The sequence below is a fragment of the Ochotona princeps genome, chromosome 29, assembly GCF_030435755.1.
Source record: "Ochotona princeps isolate mOchPri1 chromosome 29, mOchPri1.hap1, whole genome shotgun sequence".
Taxonomy (NCBI): Eukaryota; Metazoa; Chordata; class Mammalia; order Lagomorpha; family Ochotonidae; genus Ochotona; species Ochotona princeps.
In genome coordinates this window covers 9,347,702-9,366,877 of record NC_080860.1, presented here as the reverse complement: position 1 = coordinate 9,366,877, position 19,176 = coordinate 9,347,702, and the positions used below count along the sequence as shown (strand labels likewise).

The 19,176-nt window shown below is 41.2% G+C and overlaps 1 protein-coding gene across 4 annotated transcripts in view; it reads left to right on the top strand.

Annotated features, from left to right (window-relative positions):
* Positions 1-19,176, top strand: part of TAOK3 (TAO kinase 3) — a 150,644-nt gene that overhangs the window by 89,936 nt on the left and 41,532 nt on the right. For all 4 annotated transcript variants that reach the window (XM_058656776.1, XM_058656777.1, XM_058656778.1 and 1 more), the window contains 2 exons: positions 4,639-4,806; positions 6,750-6,956. In XM_058656776.1, coding sequence (XP_058512759.1) covers positions 4,639-4,806; positions 6,750-6,956 — 375 coding nt within the window. The remainder of the gene's footprint in view (positions 1-4,638; positions 4,807-6,749; positions 6,957-19,176) is intronic.

Genomic DNA, 19,176 nt, shown 5'->3' with positions numbered 1-19,176 from the left:
ACAATATGGACATCTAAACCAGTGTTTTAATGGCATGGGCAAATGTCTACCACAGAACCTATATTTTAAGGAGGGTTTAAGAAAATAAACACATAGGGCCCAACATGATAGCCTAGCAACTAAATTCCTCACCTTGTACGTGTCAGGATCCTATATGGTTGCCGGTTCTAATCCCAGCAGCCCCACTTTCCATCCAGCTTTCTGCTTGTGGCCTGGGAAAGCAATAGAGGATGGCCCAAAGCCTTAGGACCCTGCACCCGAATGGGAGACCCGGAAGAGGCTCTGTGCTCCTAGCTTCGGATAGGCAAAGCTCGGACAGAAGACCTTGCTCTGTCTCTCCTCCTCTTTGTATATCTGACTTTCCAATAAAGACAATAAAATAACTCTTTTAAAAAAGCAAATAAGTGATATAATGCCATGTGTGCATAAGTTTTTAGCAGAAAAATGAGTCAAGGTCAGGGATCAAGAGTGACAGGAATTACTGTTTTCCATAAGGAACTGGGAAGGGCTTTCTAGAAAAGTGACATTCAGGGAGAACCCCAAAGAAAACAGACCTTGAAAAAAAAAAGAAAACAGACCTTGACACTGACCTTCAGTGATGAATAAATCATATTTAGAGACATTTCTGAACTCTAAGGATAAAGATTCATACAGGCAGACTGACTGAAAAAGCATGTTTTTGAGGTGAAAAAATGAATTGGCTTCCGACCTACCTCTCCAGGAACACTCAAGGCCAGAAAATAATTGAACAACATTTAGAGAATTCAAAGAAAATGTGAACCACGACTCACACCTAGCCAAGGCGGTCTGCAATTATAAACCTCAGAACTGTAAGCACTGTAACCCTTGTGAGTTTTTCCTTTTAAAAACTGCTCAATAATAAAATATGGCCAACTTAGAGATGAAACTAAAAGGGTTAAAGAAAAAGGCGGTGGGAGAGGGAGTAATGTAGGCTGTGAAGCAGGAAGAGTGCATTAAGGACTGGAGAGACTGATGAAAGGATTGAATATTGAAACTTAAATTGGCCCCCAAAATAGCCTAGTCAGTAAAAGAGCAGTTCAGGGGTGGTCATTGGGTCTAGAGGATATGGCACTGTTGGAAAAACCACATTCCATATTGGAATGCCCAGTTCGCCACTCAATTAGAACTTCCTGCAAATGTGCACCTGGGAGTCAGCAGGTAATGGTTTAAGTACTTAAGATCCCTGTCACTACTGAGGGAGACCTTAGTGGAGTTGCTGGCTCCAGGTTTTGCTGTGGTCCAACCTCAAGTGTTTGTAGAATTGTAGGGTGTGAATCAGCAGAGGAGAGATCTCTCTCTCCCTCTCTCCCCTGCTACTTAAATAAATAAAATGCGTAAGACTGATTTTAAATGTCAAGAGCGAGAAGCCTGTCCTATGTCAGGGTGCCTGGGTTTCCTGCCTCTGGTTTCCGATTCCAGCTTCCTGCTCACGCAGACCCTGGAAGGCGGCAGTGGTTAGGACCCTGCACTCACCTGGGAAACTGGCTATGTTCCCAGATTCTGATCGTGTGATTCTGGATGACTCCTGCTTGTCAGCACAGGACCTTCTGCAGTCATCTAGGCAGTGAAACAATCTTTAGGAACCCGTGCTCTCTCTCTCTTTCCTTCCCTTCCTGCCTCCCTGTCTCTCTGACAAACACATGCTATATGCTCTCTTTCTCTGCCTCTCAAATAAACGAGCAGTTGATAAGTTGGTTTGTTAAAGAAATAAGTTGGCCACCTCCAAAAATCTGTTTATTTTGCATGGCTAAACAAACTATTACCTTATGCATTTTGAATAAGTAATATAGGTAATATGCAATTCATAAGGCAGAAACACAATAGAAGGTAGAACATGAAAAGTAAACCTTCCCCTTCTAGGCCCCTCTCCAAAGTTAGCAAGTTCGGTCACCAATTGTGTATGTCCTTCCAGAGGTATTTTTACAATCTTTTGCTGCTACAAACTATGCTACCTATGACATTTTGTACCTGGATAAGGATATCCAAAGAATAAATTTCTAGCAATAGAAGGCTCATCACCATGACTATATAGAGTTTAAATTTAAATAGATACAGGGCCCAGTGTGGTGGTACAGCCGACTTCCTCTGCCTGCCTGTGCTGGTGTCCCATATGGGTGCCAGCTTGTGTACCAGCTGCTCCACCTCTGATTCAGTTCCCTGTTTATGGCCTAGGAATGCAGCAAAGGGTGGTTCAAGTCCATGGGTCCCAGCACCAGCATGGGAGATCCAGAGGAAGCTCCTGGGTCCTGGCTTTGGGGAGCACTGATAGGAAAAGGCTATTTATAATAAGAAAGGCTCAGGTACGCAAGGCAGTTGTTTTCACTTCTTGGAGGCCCTTTCCCTGTTGCTGGTTGTGTGGGGCTTTGTTTTGAGTGTGCATGTGTGTGTGTGTGTGTGTGTGTGTGTGTGTGTGTTTGATGGGGAAATGAACTTGTCAGAGTTCTGACCTCTGGGTAGATAGAACAGCTGCCATATTGTTGAAGCAGGCACAACATGATCCCAGAAACAGAAAGCAAAACAGAAGCAGGTATGCTCTTCAGAGGGTCGTGTATGTCAGAGAGGAGTACTGAGGTAAAGTATATAACAAGAGGAAACGATGCTCTGTGTTGCTTTCTTATGTTATGTCATTTCAAGTGTGAAAGATACAGCTAACCAACTACTATTGGAAGCACTGGTGATTTCTTATTACTTACATGATAAAGTAAACCCCAAGAAATCTCATGAGAAGTAATCATCAAGGAAAGGAAAATCAAAAACATGTAGAAATGATCACGTCTCACCAGTTAAAATGGCTATTAGCAGAAAAGCAAGAGGGCAGGCGCTTGACCTAGCGATTACGACACTACTTAGGATGGCCATGGCCCACACTGGAATCCTTGGCTCCAAGTCTAGATTCCACTTCCTACTAATGCAGAATTTGGGAGGCGGTGGGTGATGCCTTCATTGGTTGGGTGGGAGACCTGTACTGGTTTCCTTGCTGTCAGCTTTGGTTATATCCTGGACATTGTGTGCTGTGTACATTTAGGGAACACTCTATTTAGTGAAAAAAAAAAAATTAAAGATGAGAAACAAGTGTGGGAAAAGGCTTGCAGAAAAAGGAAAAGTAAATCCTTAGACATATTGGTGGGAATGTGGATTTGCTTTCTATTGTGGGAAAACAGTATGGAGGGCTCTCAAAAAATTATAAATAGTGGGCCCGGCAGCGTGGCCTAGCGGCTAAAATCCTCGCCTTGAAAGCCCCGGGATCCCATGTGGGCCCCGGTTCTAATCCCGGCAGCTCCACTTCCCATCCAGCTCCCTGCTTGTGGCCTGGGAAAGCAGTTGAGGATGGCCCAGTGCATTGGGACCCTGCACCCGCGTGGGAGACCCGGAAGAGGTTCCAGGTTCCCGGCATCGGATCGGCGCACATCGGCCCATTGCGGCTCACTTGGGGAGTGAAACATCGGATGGAAGATCTTCCTCTCTGTCTCTCCTCCTCTGTGTATATCTGGCTGTAATAAAATGAATAAATCTTTAAAAAAAATTATAAATAGAATTACCCTAAGATTTAATGATCCTTCTCTGGGTATTTAGTATTCAAGTTTGTTACAAAATCATTCACAGTATCCAAGCTACAGAACAACCTAAACATCTGTCAGCAGATGAAAGAATAAGAAAGTTGTGATATATGTACATGTATATACACCACGCACACACATACATACCCATATATATATACATAGATAATGGAATATTATTCATGCTTTATAAAGAAGACCTTGCTGTTGGTTGTATCATAGATGAACCTGAAAGGCACTATGCTAGGTAAAATAAACCACACACAGAAAGAAAAATAAATTATTATCTCATTTATAAATTCTGAAAAAAAAAGGCATCTCCAATACACAGAAATGGAACAGAAAGGTGGAGTAGAGTGGGAATGGGGAGATGAAGGTCAAAGGGTACGGGTTTTGAATAGGTCGGATTAACAACTATTACAGTCTGATGTACTGCATGAGAGCAATAGATAATAACATTGTATTGTATCCTCAAAATCGACTAAGTTTTTAGATTTCAGGCACTTTTACCAACACCAGAAAAAAAAATGCAGCTTTGCAAGATGATCACTATGCTAATTTGCTACTACTCTAAATATGTATATTGAAGCATCATAATGTATACCCTAAGTCTATACAATTTTTTAAATTGGAAAGTCAGATATATATAAAGGAGGAGAGACAGAGAGGAAGATCTTCCATTCGTTTATTCACTCTCCAAGCTTGAGCCGATCTGAAGCCAGGATCCTGGAGCCTCTTCCAAGCCTCCCACGTGAGTGCAGGGTCCCAAGGCTTTGGGCCTTCATCCACTGCCTTCCCAGGCCAGAAGCAGGGAGCTGGATAGGAAGTGGAGCTGCCAGGATTAGAACTGGCGCCCATATGGTATTCTGGCACATACAAGGGGAGGACTTTAGCTGTTAGACTACCACACCGGACACTATAGAATTTTTCAAAAAGGATTTTTTGTTATTTCTCAAAAATCAGCAGGACCATTTGATGCATTTTAATTTATCTTTAAACCTTATAACAGACAATCTGTTTCTTCATCATTAGTTTGTTTTTTTTCTTCTCCTCTAATCAGCATGACTTTATTCGAAGAGAGCGGCCCCCACGAGTCCTCATTGACCTCATTCAGAGGACAAAAGATGCTGTGCGTGAGCTCGATAACCTACAGTACCGGAAAATGAAGAAAATCCTCTTCCAAGAAACACGGAATGGACCCCTGAATGAATCACAGGAGGACGAAGAAGTAGGTGTACTGTATCCCAGCAGGCACCACAGGGTGCCCAGTGAAAAGGTTCTGACCTAGACCCTCTGAAATGCTCTTTGGATGGTTTTTTTTTAAATGCAATGGATGTTCTCTCCCTTAAGAGACATGCAGATCTCGAAAGAGACATTCAGAAACTAGCACTCATGTGAAGCCAGATGCGGCCAAGTGCAGTAGAGTACAGAAGAATGGTGTCATACACTGCTGACATATAGGCAGAGGGAAGTTTCCAAAGGGACAGACAACTTCTGGTTTCTCATTCAAATCACTTAAAAAGAACTAAAAGCAAAGGTGATGATGGTTGGCACACCTGAGTGGTGTTCTCAGTTAAAAACTGGCTGGAGAACTAGACAAAAGGGTAGCTGGTTGGGGATCAAGAACATTAGTATGATAATGCATCAAAGGGTTGAATGGAGAATGGAAAGAATGCCCAGGTCATACAAGCGAAATAAAGACCCAGGACATAAAGGCATCAGAACTGCTAAGAAAGTATACCGCTGCAAGGAGTGATTGCAGAGAGGTAGATTCAGACGGGCCAAAGACAAATGGTTATCTCTTAGCAGATCCTTGTGGAATTTAGTACAAGCAATTTTATATGACGAGGTAGGACAAACAATAACTACTTGGTTTATGGAATAAGTGGGAAATGTGAAAGTAGAGACAGCAAAGAAAACTAATTTAAGATTCAAGAGCATGGCTAAGAAATAAAAGTAAGAGAAGCAGCACGTAGAACAGTCCATATCTTCAGGACAGACTCCTTTATTTGTGTGCGGAAGAGATGGAGGCCCGACCCAGTAAGAAGGAGAGGTGGCTAAAGAAGCAGGATCTAGGACACGGATGGGACAGAAACAGTATCTGCAGGAATTAATCTTGAACAAAAAGAACTATTCCTGCTTCTTCTAGAACTAAATTTGAAAAGGAAAGAATGAATGAATCTTCTTTAGCATCTTAATATAAAATAAAATTATTTTACCAAGAGCTATGAAAATGAAACTTAGCAAGCAGAATTACAGTATAAAATCTTTTGAGTCCATATATAGAAATGATCCCTTTTAATTGGAAAAATAGAGATATCAAAAAATATAATATATTGCCTACCATAATCACCCAGTGATTCCTTCTTACCAGTATTACAGTGGCTAAGTAACAGTTCATTGACATCATATACATACAGTATGGTTCTTTTAAAACAGGGCTTATTGGTAGCTCAATTGATTAATCTTATGATCAAAAGATATCCCACTGTGTTGGGTAAATTATATGTTCTGATTATTTTGCCACTTTTGTCCAATAGTGATGAATGCCAGTATTAGTTAACACATATATCTTAATACGATTACAGAGGTAAGCATGCTAGAATTGCTTGAGGGAGGCAGAATTTAATTACCTGTCCAGGACAGTAGAATTAATATGCTTGCTTAAATATGAAGTTACTCAGTAATGACCTGCCTAGGAACTCACTGCTTATCAAATCCCTGGAAACTCTTTCCACCGTACTTCAGTCTGCAGTGACCTGCTCTGTATTTACGGGCATCCTCGGGGGCACCAGTTAGTAGTTAGCAGGCTTGCTAGCACCCGAATGTTTTCAAAGCTCCTGTTACAATCCTGGCCTCCTTCTTGCTTACTGCATAGCAATATGATAATATTTGTGTATGACAGGGGAAAGGCCTGGGATAGCAGCATTTGGAGCCCCATGGCCTGTGTACAGAATGGCCCCTTAGGGGAAGGCATAGAAGTGAGTTTGAGATGTCTGGAGGTGATGGGGAAGTAGAGGAGCCAATATATAAGAAGTTTTATCTTTGCAGATTGGCAGAAAAGAAACTTGACACTGCAAAATTGAGTATGTTTAATAGCTGAGTCAATGGATTGGCACTTTATCTTTAGTGTTGTTTTTTTTTTAACCTTGGTGCTCCATGTCTTTATAGGACAGTGAACATGGAACCAGCCTGAGCAGAGAAATGGACAGCCTGGGAAGCAACCATTCCATCCCCAGCATGTCCGTGAGCACAGGCAGCCAGAGCAGCAGTGTCAACAGCATGCAGGAGGTCATGGACGAAAGCAGCTCTGAGCTCGTCACGATGCATGATGACGAAAACACGCTCAGTCCCAGCGCCTCTGTCGTGCACAAGAAGGTAAGGGTCATGGGGCCCTTCACAGCAGTGTGTCAGTCAGGGCAAAGCCAGCTCTGATCCTAGAGCTTACATTATGGCAGCTGAAGTCTCACACTAAACCTAGTACCTGTCATTATGACTCTGATGTCTGTCCATCATCCTCAACAAATAAAACTTCATGAATTCATAAATCTTCATAGAGTCCAATAAGTTGGTATCTCTAAACCAGCAAGCTTAATGCTGTGGACTGTCCACTCTTTCCAGCTGTAACCTGTTGATTGACCCTTTTAGAAGCCCACTCTTTGAGAAGCATGCTTTTAAATCTCTATTCCCAACCAACTATTATTGAGATAATTTGTATCTTTTCTGCCATTTCTTGGACTTAACTTGTTTTAATTCCTCTGAGACTAACTTTCTGCTGGCATAAATAATCTGACTTTTGATTGAATGGTTCTGCTTTTTTTTTTTTTTTTAATTTTGGTTTACCTTTCCAATTAGGGCTCTCTATTTTGTAGAACTCTGTCATGATTGAAATACTTTACTCAAAAATGTGAAAAGCTTATTTCAAAGCAGTTTCTAAAAGGTGACTATTTCACAGCTTTATCTTTACTAGAGTTCCCCAAAAGTATTTTGAAAGTCCTTAGCTAAATAGGCCATAATAAGGAAATATAGAAAAGGATGCCGCATGATTTTTTCCTTTTGAGGTATACGCAAGGAATACGTGTACTTATTTTTTTTAAGATTTATTTATTTATTTTATTAGAAAGATATACAGCGAGGATGAGAGACAGAGAGGAAGAGCTTTCATCTGCTAGCCCACTCTCCAAGTAACTGCAATGGCCAGAGCTGAGCCGATCCAAAGCCAGGAGCCTCTTCTGGGTCTCCCACACAGGTGCAGGGTCCCAAGGTTTGGGCCATCTCCTCAACTGTCTTCCCAGGCCACAAGCTGAGAGCTGGATGGGAAGTGGGCAATCCAGGACATGAGCCAGTGCCCACAGGGGATCCTGGCGGATGCAAGGCAAGGACTTTAGCCACTAAGCTGCCATTGCTGGGCCATGTGTACTTACTTTAATGAAAGACAGAGACCTCGTTGAAATTTCAGTGAGAACATATCTACGATGTTTGTTCACTTAGGCGATTATTAGTTGTTCATTTTTCTTAGGAGAAAAAGGAAATTGAATAGGAAAGGAGGAAGGGCAGAGAGGGTGCATTCGTATCCAGTCATGAATGATGGAGGCAGGCATTTAGTCTCTGGAACTGATTAATTTAATTATTTGTTGGTTGCTCTTCAGCTGGGTGCTGGGACCTATGGTGGGCCCTGTGACTACAGAAATAAAACAGCCATTGTGGCTTCCTGGAACTTATTCTCTACGAGGGAGTTTAAACAAATAGTCACACAAATAAGAATATGTTGTTGTTATAACACTAGGTAAGAAGAGCACATCATCTAGCAGAAAATAATGCACACATGCCTGATGAAGTCATATCTAAGCTGAAACATTCAACTCAGGTAGAGGCTAGCTAGCCTGGGCTAAGACATGGGAGCGAGTGAAAAAGCAATAAATAGAAAGACCCTGCAACAAAGCAAAAACAAAACCAGCTGAACAGTAGCAAGAGCCAAGATCATGCGTAAATGGGAAATGCAATTAGAGGGTAAGCATTTGGTCCTGTAGTTGAGAGGACAGTGAAGCCATCAGCATCCACCCAGGAGAATCTGAGTCAGACCCTGACTTTGAGTCTTCATCTCAACGTCCTGCCAAGCTCTTGGCTCCTGGCTGCTGGCTCCTGGCTCCTGGCTGGCTCAGGCTCCAGCCATTGCAGCTGCTTGGGGAGTGAACCATCAGACAGATCCTCTCTCCATCTCTCCTCGTCTCTGTATCCAATAAAAATAAATAATTCTTTAATTAAAAAATGAATAAAAAAGATTTTTATCTTAAATCTTTTTAAAAGGATTATTGTTTGGATTATCTTTTAAATCTTTTTAAAAAGGTTTATTCATTTTTATTGACAGATTTACAGAGAAAAGGTGAGACAGAGAGAAAGATCTTCCTTAAGGGCCACAGTGGCCAAAGCTGATCCTATGTGAAGCCAGGAGCCTCTTCTTGGTCTTCCACGCAGGTGCAGGGTCCCAAGGCTTTGGACCATCCTCGGTTGCTTTCCCAGGCCAAAAGCAGGGGGCTGGATGGGAAGCAGGGCGACCAGGATTAGAACTGGCACCCACATGGGATCCCGGTGCTTGAAAAGGAAGGATTAGCCAATTGCGCCATCCCTCTTTGAACTTTTTTGAAATACTCTGAAGTGCTGAAGGCAGAACATCAAGAGGTGTTAGGGTGTGCCATGTGGACAGTGAGTTATGGAACCAGAGCAACAGCAGTGACCAAAGTTACCAGCTGGTGAAAAGGAGTAATGTCAGACAAATACAGAAAGTTGCTAAGCACTCAAGTGCAATTGATCGTGTATTTAAAGAGCAGAAAAGAAAGCTTTGTTGGGCTCTCCTTTGGAACAAAGCTGTCATTGCTGCTGACAAGTCTGGCTCTCACCTTGCAATTCCTTCTGAGGCTCCATGGGTATAGGGAGAGCAGTTCATTTGCATCTTTTTTCCAGGTGGACACTCAAAATTAAAAGAAAAATATTACTGGCATAACCAGCAAGAAAAACAAGCCTGATGTATAACCCCTGGGGGTCTAATTTTCATTTTGTCATGCCATTGCAAAGCTATCTTAAGATAATGTGGGTCTTTCAGTACTTTTCGCAACCCAATATAATCACTTCAGAAGAAGAGGCATGATTTATATTCTGAGATAGAAAATAGTTGGATTTGACCCATTTACACACAAAACGCGTGTCAGGAAGAACTTGCTATAACAAATATAGCAAGTTTAATTATTTATATATTTAATTATCAAATATAGTCATGCCTCAGGAACTATAGAAAGTTGACCTTAGCACCACCTCCTCCCCACAAAGTGCTCACACAGATGCCCCAATCTGCCAATGCTCAAGTCCTGATATAAAATGATGGAATAATCTGTACACATCCTCCTAAAGAAGTCATCTAGTTTCCTCATAATATATAACACAAGAGCTATATAAATGAAAAGTCTATGCATATTCAGTACAGTTACAGTTGAGTTGTGGGTTGGTTCCTTTTTAATATTTTCAGTCTGAGGTTGGTTGAATCCACAGATGGATAGAGGGCAACTGTGTGTACAAGATATATGGAGGAAAAGAATCAAAATACATTTGCTTATAAACTTTTTTTTTAAATATTTTATTATTATTGGAAAGCCGGATATACACAGAGGAGGAGAGACAGAGAGGAAGATCTTCCATCCGGTAGTTCACTCCCCAAGTGAGCCGCAATGGGCCAATGCGCGCCGATCCGATGCCGAGATCCAGGAACCTCTTCCGGGTCTCGCACGTGGGTGCAGGGTCCCAAATCCTTGGGCTGTCCTTGACTGCTTTCCCAGGCCACAAGCAGGGAGCTGGATGGGAAGTGGAGCTGCCGGGATTAGAACCGGCGCCCATATGGGATCCCGGGGCATTCAAGGCAAGGACTTTAGCCGCTAGGCCACGCCGCCGGGCCCAGCTTATAAACTTTTGAAAGCATTAACTTCCAAATGCATATAGCCTAGAAAACAGCATGTATAATATATGAAGACTTGATATTCAAGTATAATTTATATTCAAGAAACCATTAGGGCTAAAATAAAAACCAGTAAATGTTAGGAGCATAAATGAAATAAGATCGTAAACTCAAGAACACATGTTGAAAATTGGACTGTAGAAATGAGGAAACTTGTTTATACTTCTGACTGCCACTATTAGTTTTACTTTACTTCAGACAAGTCACAACATATTTTTGAACCTCAGTTTCTCCATCTGTAAAGATTCCGTGTGATTCTTCAGGATCCCCTGCAGGTCTAAAACTCTACACTTCTATTCCTGCAACGGAAAGAAGCAATTCTCACCCACCTCTCCCAGGACAAAATCCGCTTCTCTCTTACATCATATGTTGGATTCCACTGAAGATTCTTCCTTGCAAAGGTTTCTCTCTCCCACCCTCTCTCCCTGCCCTGTCTTCCTCTTCTCCCTCTTTCCCCCATTCTTGTTTCCCTCTGTCTCTAGAAGCCGCTGCTACAGGAAGGCCCATTTTTATTTCCCTACAGAAGTTACAGCAGCTACACTGTTACAGGCAGGTCCAGAGATCATGTGGTTGCGGCTCATAATCCCTGGGAAGCACAGCTAATACACTTGAGCCTGGCTCGTTTCCTATTCAGAAATTTCCTTTGGGATTGACATCAGTGAGAGCAAGAAGGAAGACGTACCAGGCAGAGGCTAGAGCTGAGCTGAGGTACCAGCTGCGTGCAGGTCTCACCCGGCCCCACGTCCAGCTCTGGGGCCAAAAGAGTCCTTTGGAGCTCTCCAAGCTGAACAGAAATGGCTAGGCTTGCTACTACTTTGTCCATCAATGGCTGCCTATGGGCAGCCAGGAAGGGTGTGAGCCAGGACAAGGCTGCTGAGGACAGCTGAGGCAGTCCCCAAGGGCAGGACAGCTGAAGGCGTTTGCCAGAAGCATGCTCAGGGCAGCTGGCAAAGCGAGTCCTTAGAGAGGATCTAGGTGGGGCTCCACTCAGCCTGACAAAGTTGGTGGCCACAAAGAGTGTTTGAGGAAGCAAGCAAGCAAGCAGTATTTCTTGTGCAACTTTCACCAGTTCCCCTTGTGTTCATGTCTGACATCTTCATCCCATATATCATTATATATAAACAGTGTTTTAACCCTTATCTCATTTTCACGTTTGTTTTGAATACTTGCCACCATAGAAAATTATATCATGTGTTGATTTGTTTATAATTTTGTGACTAAAATGTGAATTCCTTGAGGGCAAGGACTGTGCCAACCTGCTTTAATGCTATACCCTAACCCCTAGAATAGTAACTGGCACATCCCAGACTCTCAGTCGATAACTATAGGACAAACACAAGAAACACAGAGCAGGAACTAGTGAATCTAAGTATCATGCTATCCTGGTTCATTAAATATGATGGACTAAAAGGGTTAAATAATCATAAATATTATGATCATGATTTTGAAGAGTTAAGTAAATAGAGTCTGTACAGTAATAAAATCCAAGAGAATAAGAGCATGCTTAGGCAATACCAAAATATAAGAAGGGTGAAGGACCCCTCCCTCCTTAATTTTACCATCAAGCAGACATATCCTATTGTTAGATCATAGTTCTGAAGCCCACTGCCATTTTTCTGAGGAAGTAAACTCACTCTTAAAGGCCACGTGTGATGAGTGAGAACATAACTTGCATGAAAGTAGCTGCCCTTCAGCCGGAATAAAGGTGCGCTGGGTTCAGCCGACGAAGCCCCCAGAAACAGAGTAGGACACTCAACATTTTCCTCAGGCACCAGAATTCCAGGCCACTCGCTTCCTCTGTGCTCGCTCCCACTCCGACCTTTCTGAGGCCCTGAAGGGGAAGCACCCCGGGACAAAATGAGCGCAGTCCTTGTTTCTCTGTCCAGTGCGGGTGCTGCCACATCACCTGAGCCAGCAGCAGGGGTGTCACTCCGAGCCAGGATCTGCAGCTCTGTCTGCCTGCTGCCTCGCCCAGCTCCTGTTACACAGTGAACAGGAAACAGAGGCTTTGTAAAAGGAAGCTCAAGGTGGACACAAGTAGGACACAAGTTTACACCTTAATTCTTGGGCATCCTCAGATAACTCTGGGGCAAGCTTTGTAGTGAGGTGAGTTTCTTTATTGGTAGTCTATTTTTGAGCCCCATCCTGTCCCTTTAAGCCCTGGTGCTATAGATTTTAACATGGTCCTACAGCACAGTATTTTTTTTTTTTAATTTGTCAATGAAGCATACGTGGGTGTTTTTTTTTTTTAAGCCGAACGTTACCTTTGCCTGTTGTTCCTTCCTACTGGTATGTCACAAGACTTTAATATATGAAAAGCATCATTCTTCACTCAGTGCTGTGTGAAGATGTTGAAACTTCAGTCATGATGGCCATCCTTTAGAAATGATCTTTTAGAGAAACTGTTCCTTACGAACCATTCTACTCTAACTCCTTGGACTTTGCTTAGCCCTTCTTATTAGTATCGCTTGTTCTTTTAAAATTCTCCCTTCCCTTTTTTTTTTTTTTTTTTAAGAACCATAGTCACCGTTTTCATGGGAAGAAGAAAAGAATCCTTAGGGGGAGAGGATGTTGTAGTTTAGCTTTCACTTGCTTCAGTGGTCTGTCCTGTTGTTGCCGCTGAGCAGAGAGGTGCGTTGTCTATCTCTGAATCCCTTTTGGCCATGTGAGGGGAACTGAAGGCGTGAAGATGATACCTCGGGGAGCCCTCGGGCCCCTCTGCTCACTGACAGACACCTGTACCAGCCATCAGCACCGAGCCAGCCGACCTCCTCCCTTCCAGGGCCACTCGATGTCTTCCCTCTTCTCCCCTTCCTCTCACCCCAGCTTTGGAGAGCTACACCTAACGATCACTCAATAATCTTGAGATAAACAAAACAAAAGAGAGAAGATAGAGATGCTGATCCCATCTCTGCAATGTTTAAAAAAAAGAAAAAAAAGGAAGAAGAAAGTGTGGGTGTCTATAAAAAGACTTCATGTCACCAGATAAAAGCCACCAAGTAAAGGTGTGCTTGTGTGTGTGTCACTATCTTACGACTTTTCTTCGAGTACAGAGTGGCAGGTTTTTATGAAATACAAATTTGAATTCTGTTAAATAATCCAAGAGAAAATGTCATTTTCTCAAAATCTCTTCAGACCTACATTCTTGGGCTTATGTATTCAGCAAACACATACCGAATACCTACTAAGCATCAAGCACTCTGCCAAGCACTAGGGAGACTGAGATGTTTCAAACCACATTGACTCTGCCTTCAGAAAGACCACCGTCCCACACCAAGGCAGGTAGGTGTGTAGTATGGTGAATACTACAGCAAGGATAAACCTAAAACACAGAGGAGAGGCTGTCAGAATCGTGCTGGAGTTGGTTGAGAAACTCTAAGCAAGGGACCCAACATGATAGCCTAGCAGCTGAAGTCCTAACCTTGAACACGCCGGGATCCCATTTGGTCACCGGTTCTAATCCCGGCAGCTCTGCTTCCCATCCAGCTCCCTGCCTGTGGCCTCGGAAAGCAGTCGAGGATGGCCTAAAGCCTTGAGACCCTGCACCCTTGTGGGAGACCCAGAGGAAGCTCCTGGCTCGTGGCTTTGGATTGGCACAGCTCTGTCCTTTGTGGCCGCTTGGGTTGTGAATCAGCAGATGGAAGATCTTCTTCTCTATCTTTCCTCATCTCTGTGTAACTGACTTTCCAATAAATAAAATAAATCTGAGAAAAAAAAAAGAAGAAAGAAAAAAAGAAAAGAAAAGGAACTCTTAGCAAGTGGCTAAGCAAAGAATCTTCATTTCAGAAACATATAGGCAGCTATTTAGGGGGAAAACCTGTGAAGTCAAAACCCTGGGCTAGGACTAGGATACAACAGTAATGTTTATATGTTTTATACTGTGAATGCTACACTACACAATATTAAAAGTTCAGTTCTTTTTATTAAAGATTTTTCTCTGGATGCACTGTTTATTAAAATAGTAACAGGAGTTAGAAAGACAATTTTCTTAATTCAATAACATGAACCAGTAAAGGGTTCACCATAATTCTAATCAAACACCTCTCCATTCAGGAAAATGAGCCTTTATTAATGTAGCCAACATTTCATCTTCATTATGTTATTCCTATATCTCCTGTATTTATAAGTGAGTTCAGGTTATTAAAGATTTTGAACAAACATTAGACAGCTTCATTTTTAACTAAGGAAATTGACTTAGTTTTAAAAATTACTTATTGACTTATTTGAGAGAGAAAGAAAGAGAGACCTCCATTTCTTTGGCTTACTACTCAAATGCCCAGAATGTCCAGGACCAAACTGGACCCAAGCTGCAAGACAGGAACCCAATCTAGCTCTCCCATTGGGTGTCAAGAACTCAGCTGCTTGAGGATCCGTCACTGCTGCCTGCCAGGATCCGCATTAACAGGAGACTAGAATCAGAAGCCAAAACCAGGTACTGAACCAAGAAATGTGGAGATGGTACTCTATCAGGACAACTTAACCACCTGGCCAAACACCTGCCCCTGGCTTATCTTTTACAATACAAGAATGTTATAAGTTTGCCAAGTTAATATAACTTTAATTAAAATTGGTCCCCAATCATTTTGTAATTTTGTCTCTGGATGATTCTTTTTTACAGATAAGTCATGATCAAGCCATATAATTTGTCATGATAAAGTAGAGCATGACATTTGTTCTTAATATTCTGAAATCATTCCTTAAAGAATGATTCCTTAAAGAATGTGAACTCTACTGTCATCATTTGTAAATAATCTAATCTAGTACTGAACTGCATAGAATAGCAAATTTGCCTTTGCTTCTTTTTTCTTTTTTACTGAAAAGGCAGATCAAATTTACAAAGACAAAAAAAAAAAAAGTCTTCCTGTCACTGGAGCTGAGCTGATCCGAAGCCAGGAGCTTCTTCCAGGTCTCCCAAGTGGGTGCAGGGTCCCAAGGCTTTGGGCCGTCCTTGACTGCTTTTTCAGGCCATAAGCAGGGGAACTTGATGAAAAGTGGGACAGCTGGGACATCAGCCAGTACCCATAAGGGGTCTCAGTGCTTGCAAGGGGAGGAATTAGCCATTGATTGACTGAAGCTGTCACACTGGGCTCTACGGGTTTTGTTTGTTTGTTTTGTTTTAACCTCTTGGGATATAAGCACTTTAGGGGCAGGTGTGTGACCAGCAATTAAATCACCCCTTGGGACACCACTTTTCATACCTGAGTGCCTGGTGGTTCAAGTTCTGGCTCCTTAACTTCTGATTCGGCTTCCTGCTAATGTGCGTCCTGAGAGGTAGCGGGGAATAACTAATGTGCTGAGTCTCTCCCACCCACATGGGAGACTTCCAATGAATTCTGGATTCCTGGCTGCAACCTGACCCAGCACTACTACTGTAGGTATTTAGGGAGTGAACTAGCAGGTGGAAGATCTCTCTGTGTCTGCCTCTGCTTTTTGAAAGAGAATGAACATTTTTGAAAAGAAATTTTAAGTTGTGTGCAGTCCGGAAATTCTGGGAGCATGATATTGAGGTTATTGTGAAAGGAACTGCTACTTTGAGAAACAACAAATACAACCAACAGACAACAACACCCAGTAAAGCCAGATACTTTAGTTTGAGCTCACCTCTCAAGGCACATTCTCTTCATTTTTAGGTTTGAAAAAAATTTAAAAACCACTTTTATTTATTTATCTATTTGAGAGACAGAGAGGGAAGCAAGTGTTGATTAACTCCCTGAATGCCTGCAACAGCCAATCCTGAGCAACAAAACTCACCCTAGCCCTTCCACAGGCGAGGTGGAGACCCACCTGCTTGGGCCATTGTGCACTGTCTCCGAGGATGTGCATTTGCAAGCAGCTAAAAGAGGAAGCTCAAACCCAGACACTCCAGGAAGGAGTGTGAGTGTCCCAAATGGCGCCTCAATCACCAGGCCCAACCCACTCCTTCCCTTTTTAAAATTTATATTTATTTGTTTTACCTATCTGAGAGAAAAATCAGCAGCTCTTGGTTTTAAATGGCTTCATGAAGTTGTCTTCTGTGTTCTGTACCGATTGAGGTGGAGCTAAATATTTAAAACTTCATGTCCTAATGCACATGAAATGAGTGTCTACTCTTGGAATAAAAATTTTCCCCATATTGTATGGTTTCTTCCTGTGTTGATTTTGAAGATTTTTATGGTGATCTCTGTTTTGGAGCTCGTATGGAAAAGCCAAGAATTATTTTATAAAAGGAAAAAGAAAGAAGCAAAACATTATAATGTTAGTATTATTTATTATATTTAAAATAGATTACTGTTTATAGCCTTTGTCTGCATTCCTGAGGAACAGTGATTTTTCTGTTTACTACTTGCTGAATTTTTAAATATATATATATTATTTAATTTTACTAGAAAGATTTCAGCAAGAAGGAGAGAGAGATCTTCTGTCTGCTGATTTACTCCCCAAAGAGCCACCAATGGCCAGAGCTAAGCTGATCCAAAGCCAGGAACCAGGAGCTTCTTCCTAGTCTCCCACATGGGTGCAGGGACCCAAGGCTTTGGGCCGTTCCCTGCTGCTTTCTTGGGCCGTGTGCAAGAAGCTGGATGCAAGTGGAGCTGCTGGAACATGAACCGGCACCCGTATGGGATCCCAGTGTGTGCAAGGCAAGGATTTAGCCACTAGGCTACTGTGCTGGGCTCCATTGTTGAATTCTTTATTTAGGGAAGGATAAACTTGTTATTATAAACTAAATTGAAAGTATATCTTCGCAAAAAAATTTAAAATAAGTAAAGGAAGGAGGAGATAAGAAGGTATGGACAAATGAGGTGGGGCAGGGTAGTATCATTATGTTCCTAAATCTGTATTGTGAAATAGATAATATGTGTTGCCTTTTATAAATAAATAAGATTGTAAATAAACAAATCACAAATTTTTACATATAAAAAATAAAGCAGATTAATGATTTGAAAGGTTTTTTTTAATTTCTGAAATATCGTTATTTTAAAAATACATTCTTTTTTTTAGGGCTTTTCAGTCACCTGTGTGCCAGCTACACTATGGTTTCAAGTTTTTTACTTTCCCAGTGTATTCTCATTTCTTTAACTTCAGTGAACTTGGAAATACAGTGTAACTTTTTTTTTATGATAATGTATTATGCATCTCAAAAAATCAGGAGGAAAGGATCTGAAATGCTTTCACCATAAAGAAATGATAGATGCTTGAGGAAGTAGATATGCTTACCCAGATTTAAATATTACAAGATGAATATATGTACTAAAGCACTACATGCTATCACAGATCTGCACACTGTTCATAGGTCAATTTAAAAGCTGAGTTTTATTTTAATTTCTTTTGTACTGGACATGTACAAAGTGTTTGTTTTGTTATTATTTTCCAAATAATGGCATGCAGTCATTTACCTAGTATTGATACTGTATGAGGTATTACAAGTAATCTAGAAATGACAAATTATATAGGAAGATGTGAGGATGTGTATAGGTTATATACAACAAATCTGTGTGCTATTTTATAGAACATATTTAAATAGCCACAGCTTTCAGTATCCTGGAACCAGGTATAATATCACTTAAAATTAAAGTGTAGATTTTTCAATTGAAAAAAAAGGAAAGAAATATAGTATGTTTCAAATTCGATCAGCAAGGTGTTAAGCCCAAAGTGTTAATGTTTACCAACAATGAAAAACAGAATAATAAAAGTGTGCACGCTTGTGCATGAAAAAGTTTTGTTTTGATCTGTTGTATCACTGCTTATATTTGTAAATCAAGTTTTATCACTTGGAAGTTAGCTGTCATCACATACAACCCACTATTCCATCTTTTGCTCTCAATCCACTATTCCTCACCAAAACTATTACTTATTAAGACCTCATATTAAAAAATCACAGACCTCTGCCTAGTGTATCTTTTCTGCTGTTGTCATGTGGGAACTGCTTACTCTCAGACATAAATATAATTTATTGATAAATCTGAATATTTAAGTGGTAGCAGGTCCCAGCACATTTCTCACTAAAACCTTAAACTTGGAGCTTGAATCCCAATCAATTTTTTTTCTGACAAAATGAGAGTACAGATCTCCCAAAGAATTATGTAGAATCATTTTATGTGACCCTTTAAGTGTTTTCTTGTTAATTTCAAAAACATGCCTTAAGAGATAAATTTTTAGCTGTGCAACCAGGTTTGGTAGAACTTGGGGACATGTTAAAAAGGTTCCAGGTGTCTGACATCAAATATGGTAGCCAACTGTGGCTACTGGGGGCTTGAAACTGATGTTGTGACTTTTCAACTGATGCTAAATTTTCCATTTCATTTCCTTTGGGTTAATCTCAATCAAAATAGCCACATGTGGCTAGTAGCCATCTTATGTGACAGCACAATTGTAGATAACCCCATGAATTTTGTAATGTTTCTCAGTGACAAATTTATTAATGATTGCTTCATTATTTGAACTGTAATACATAAATTGAGAAATAATTTCTAAACACAGATGTCATGATAAATAGCTTCCCAACATACGAAAACACTTAAAATGTGTAAAAGGGAAATTAAATTCCTCCAATAATGAATTATATCTTTTACATGAAAATCTAGATGTGAAATTTAATTTTTTTCTCCAGGAGTATAT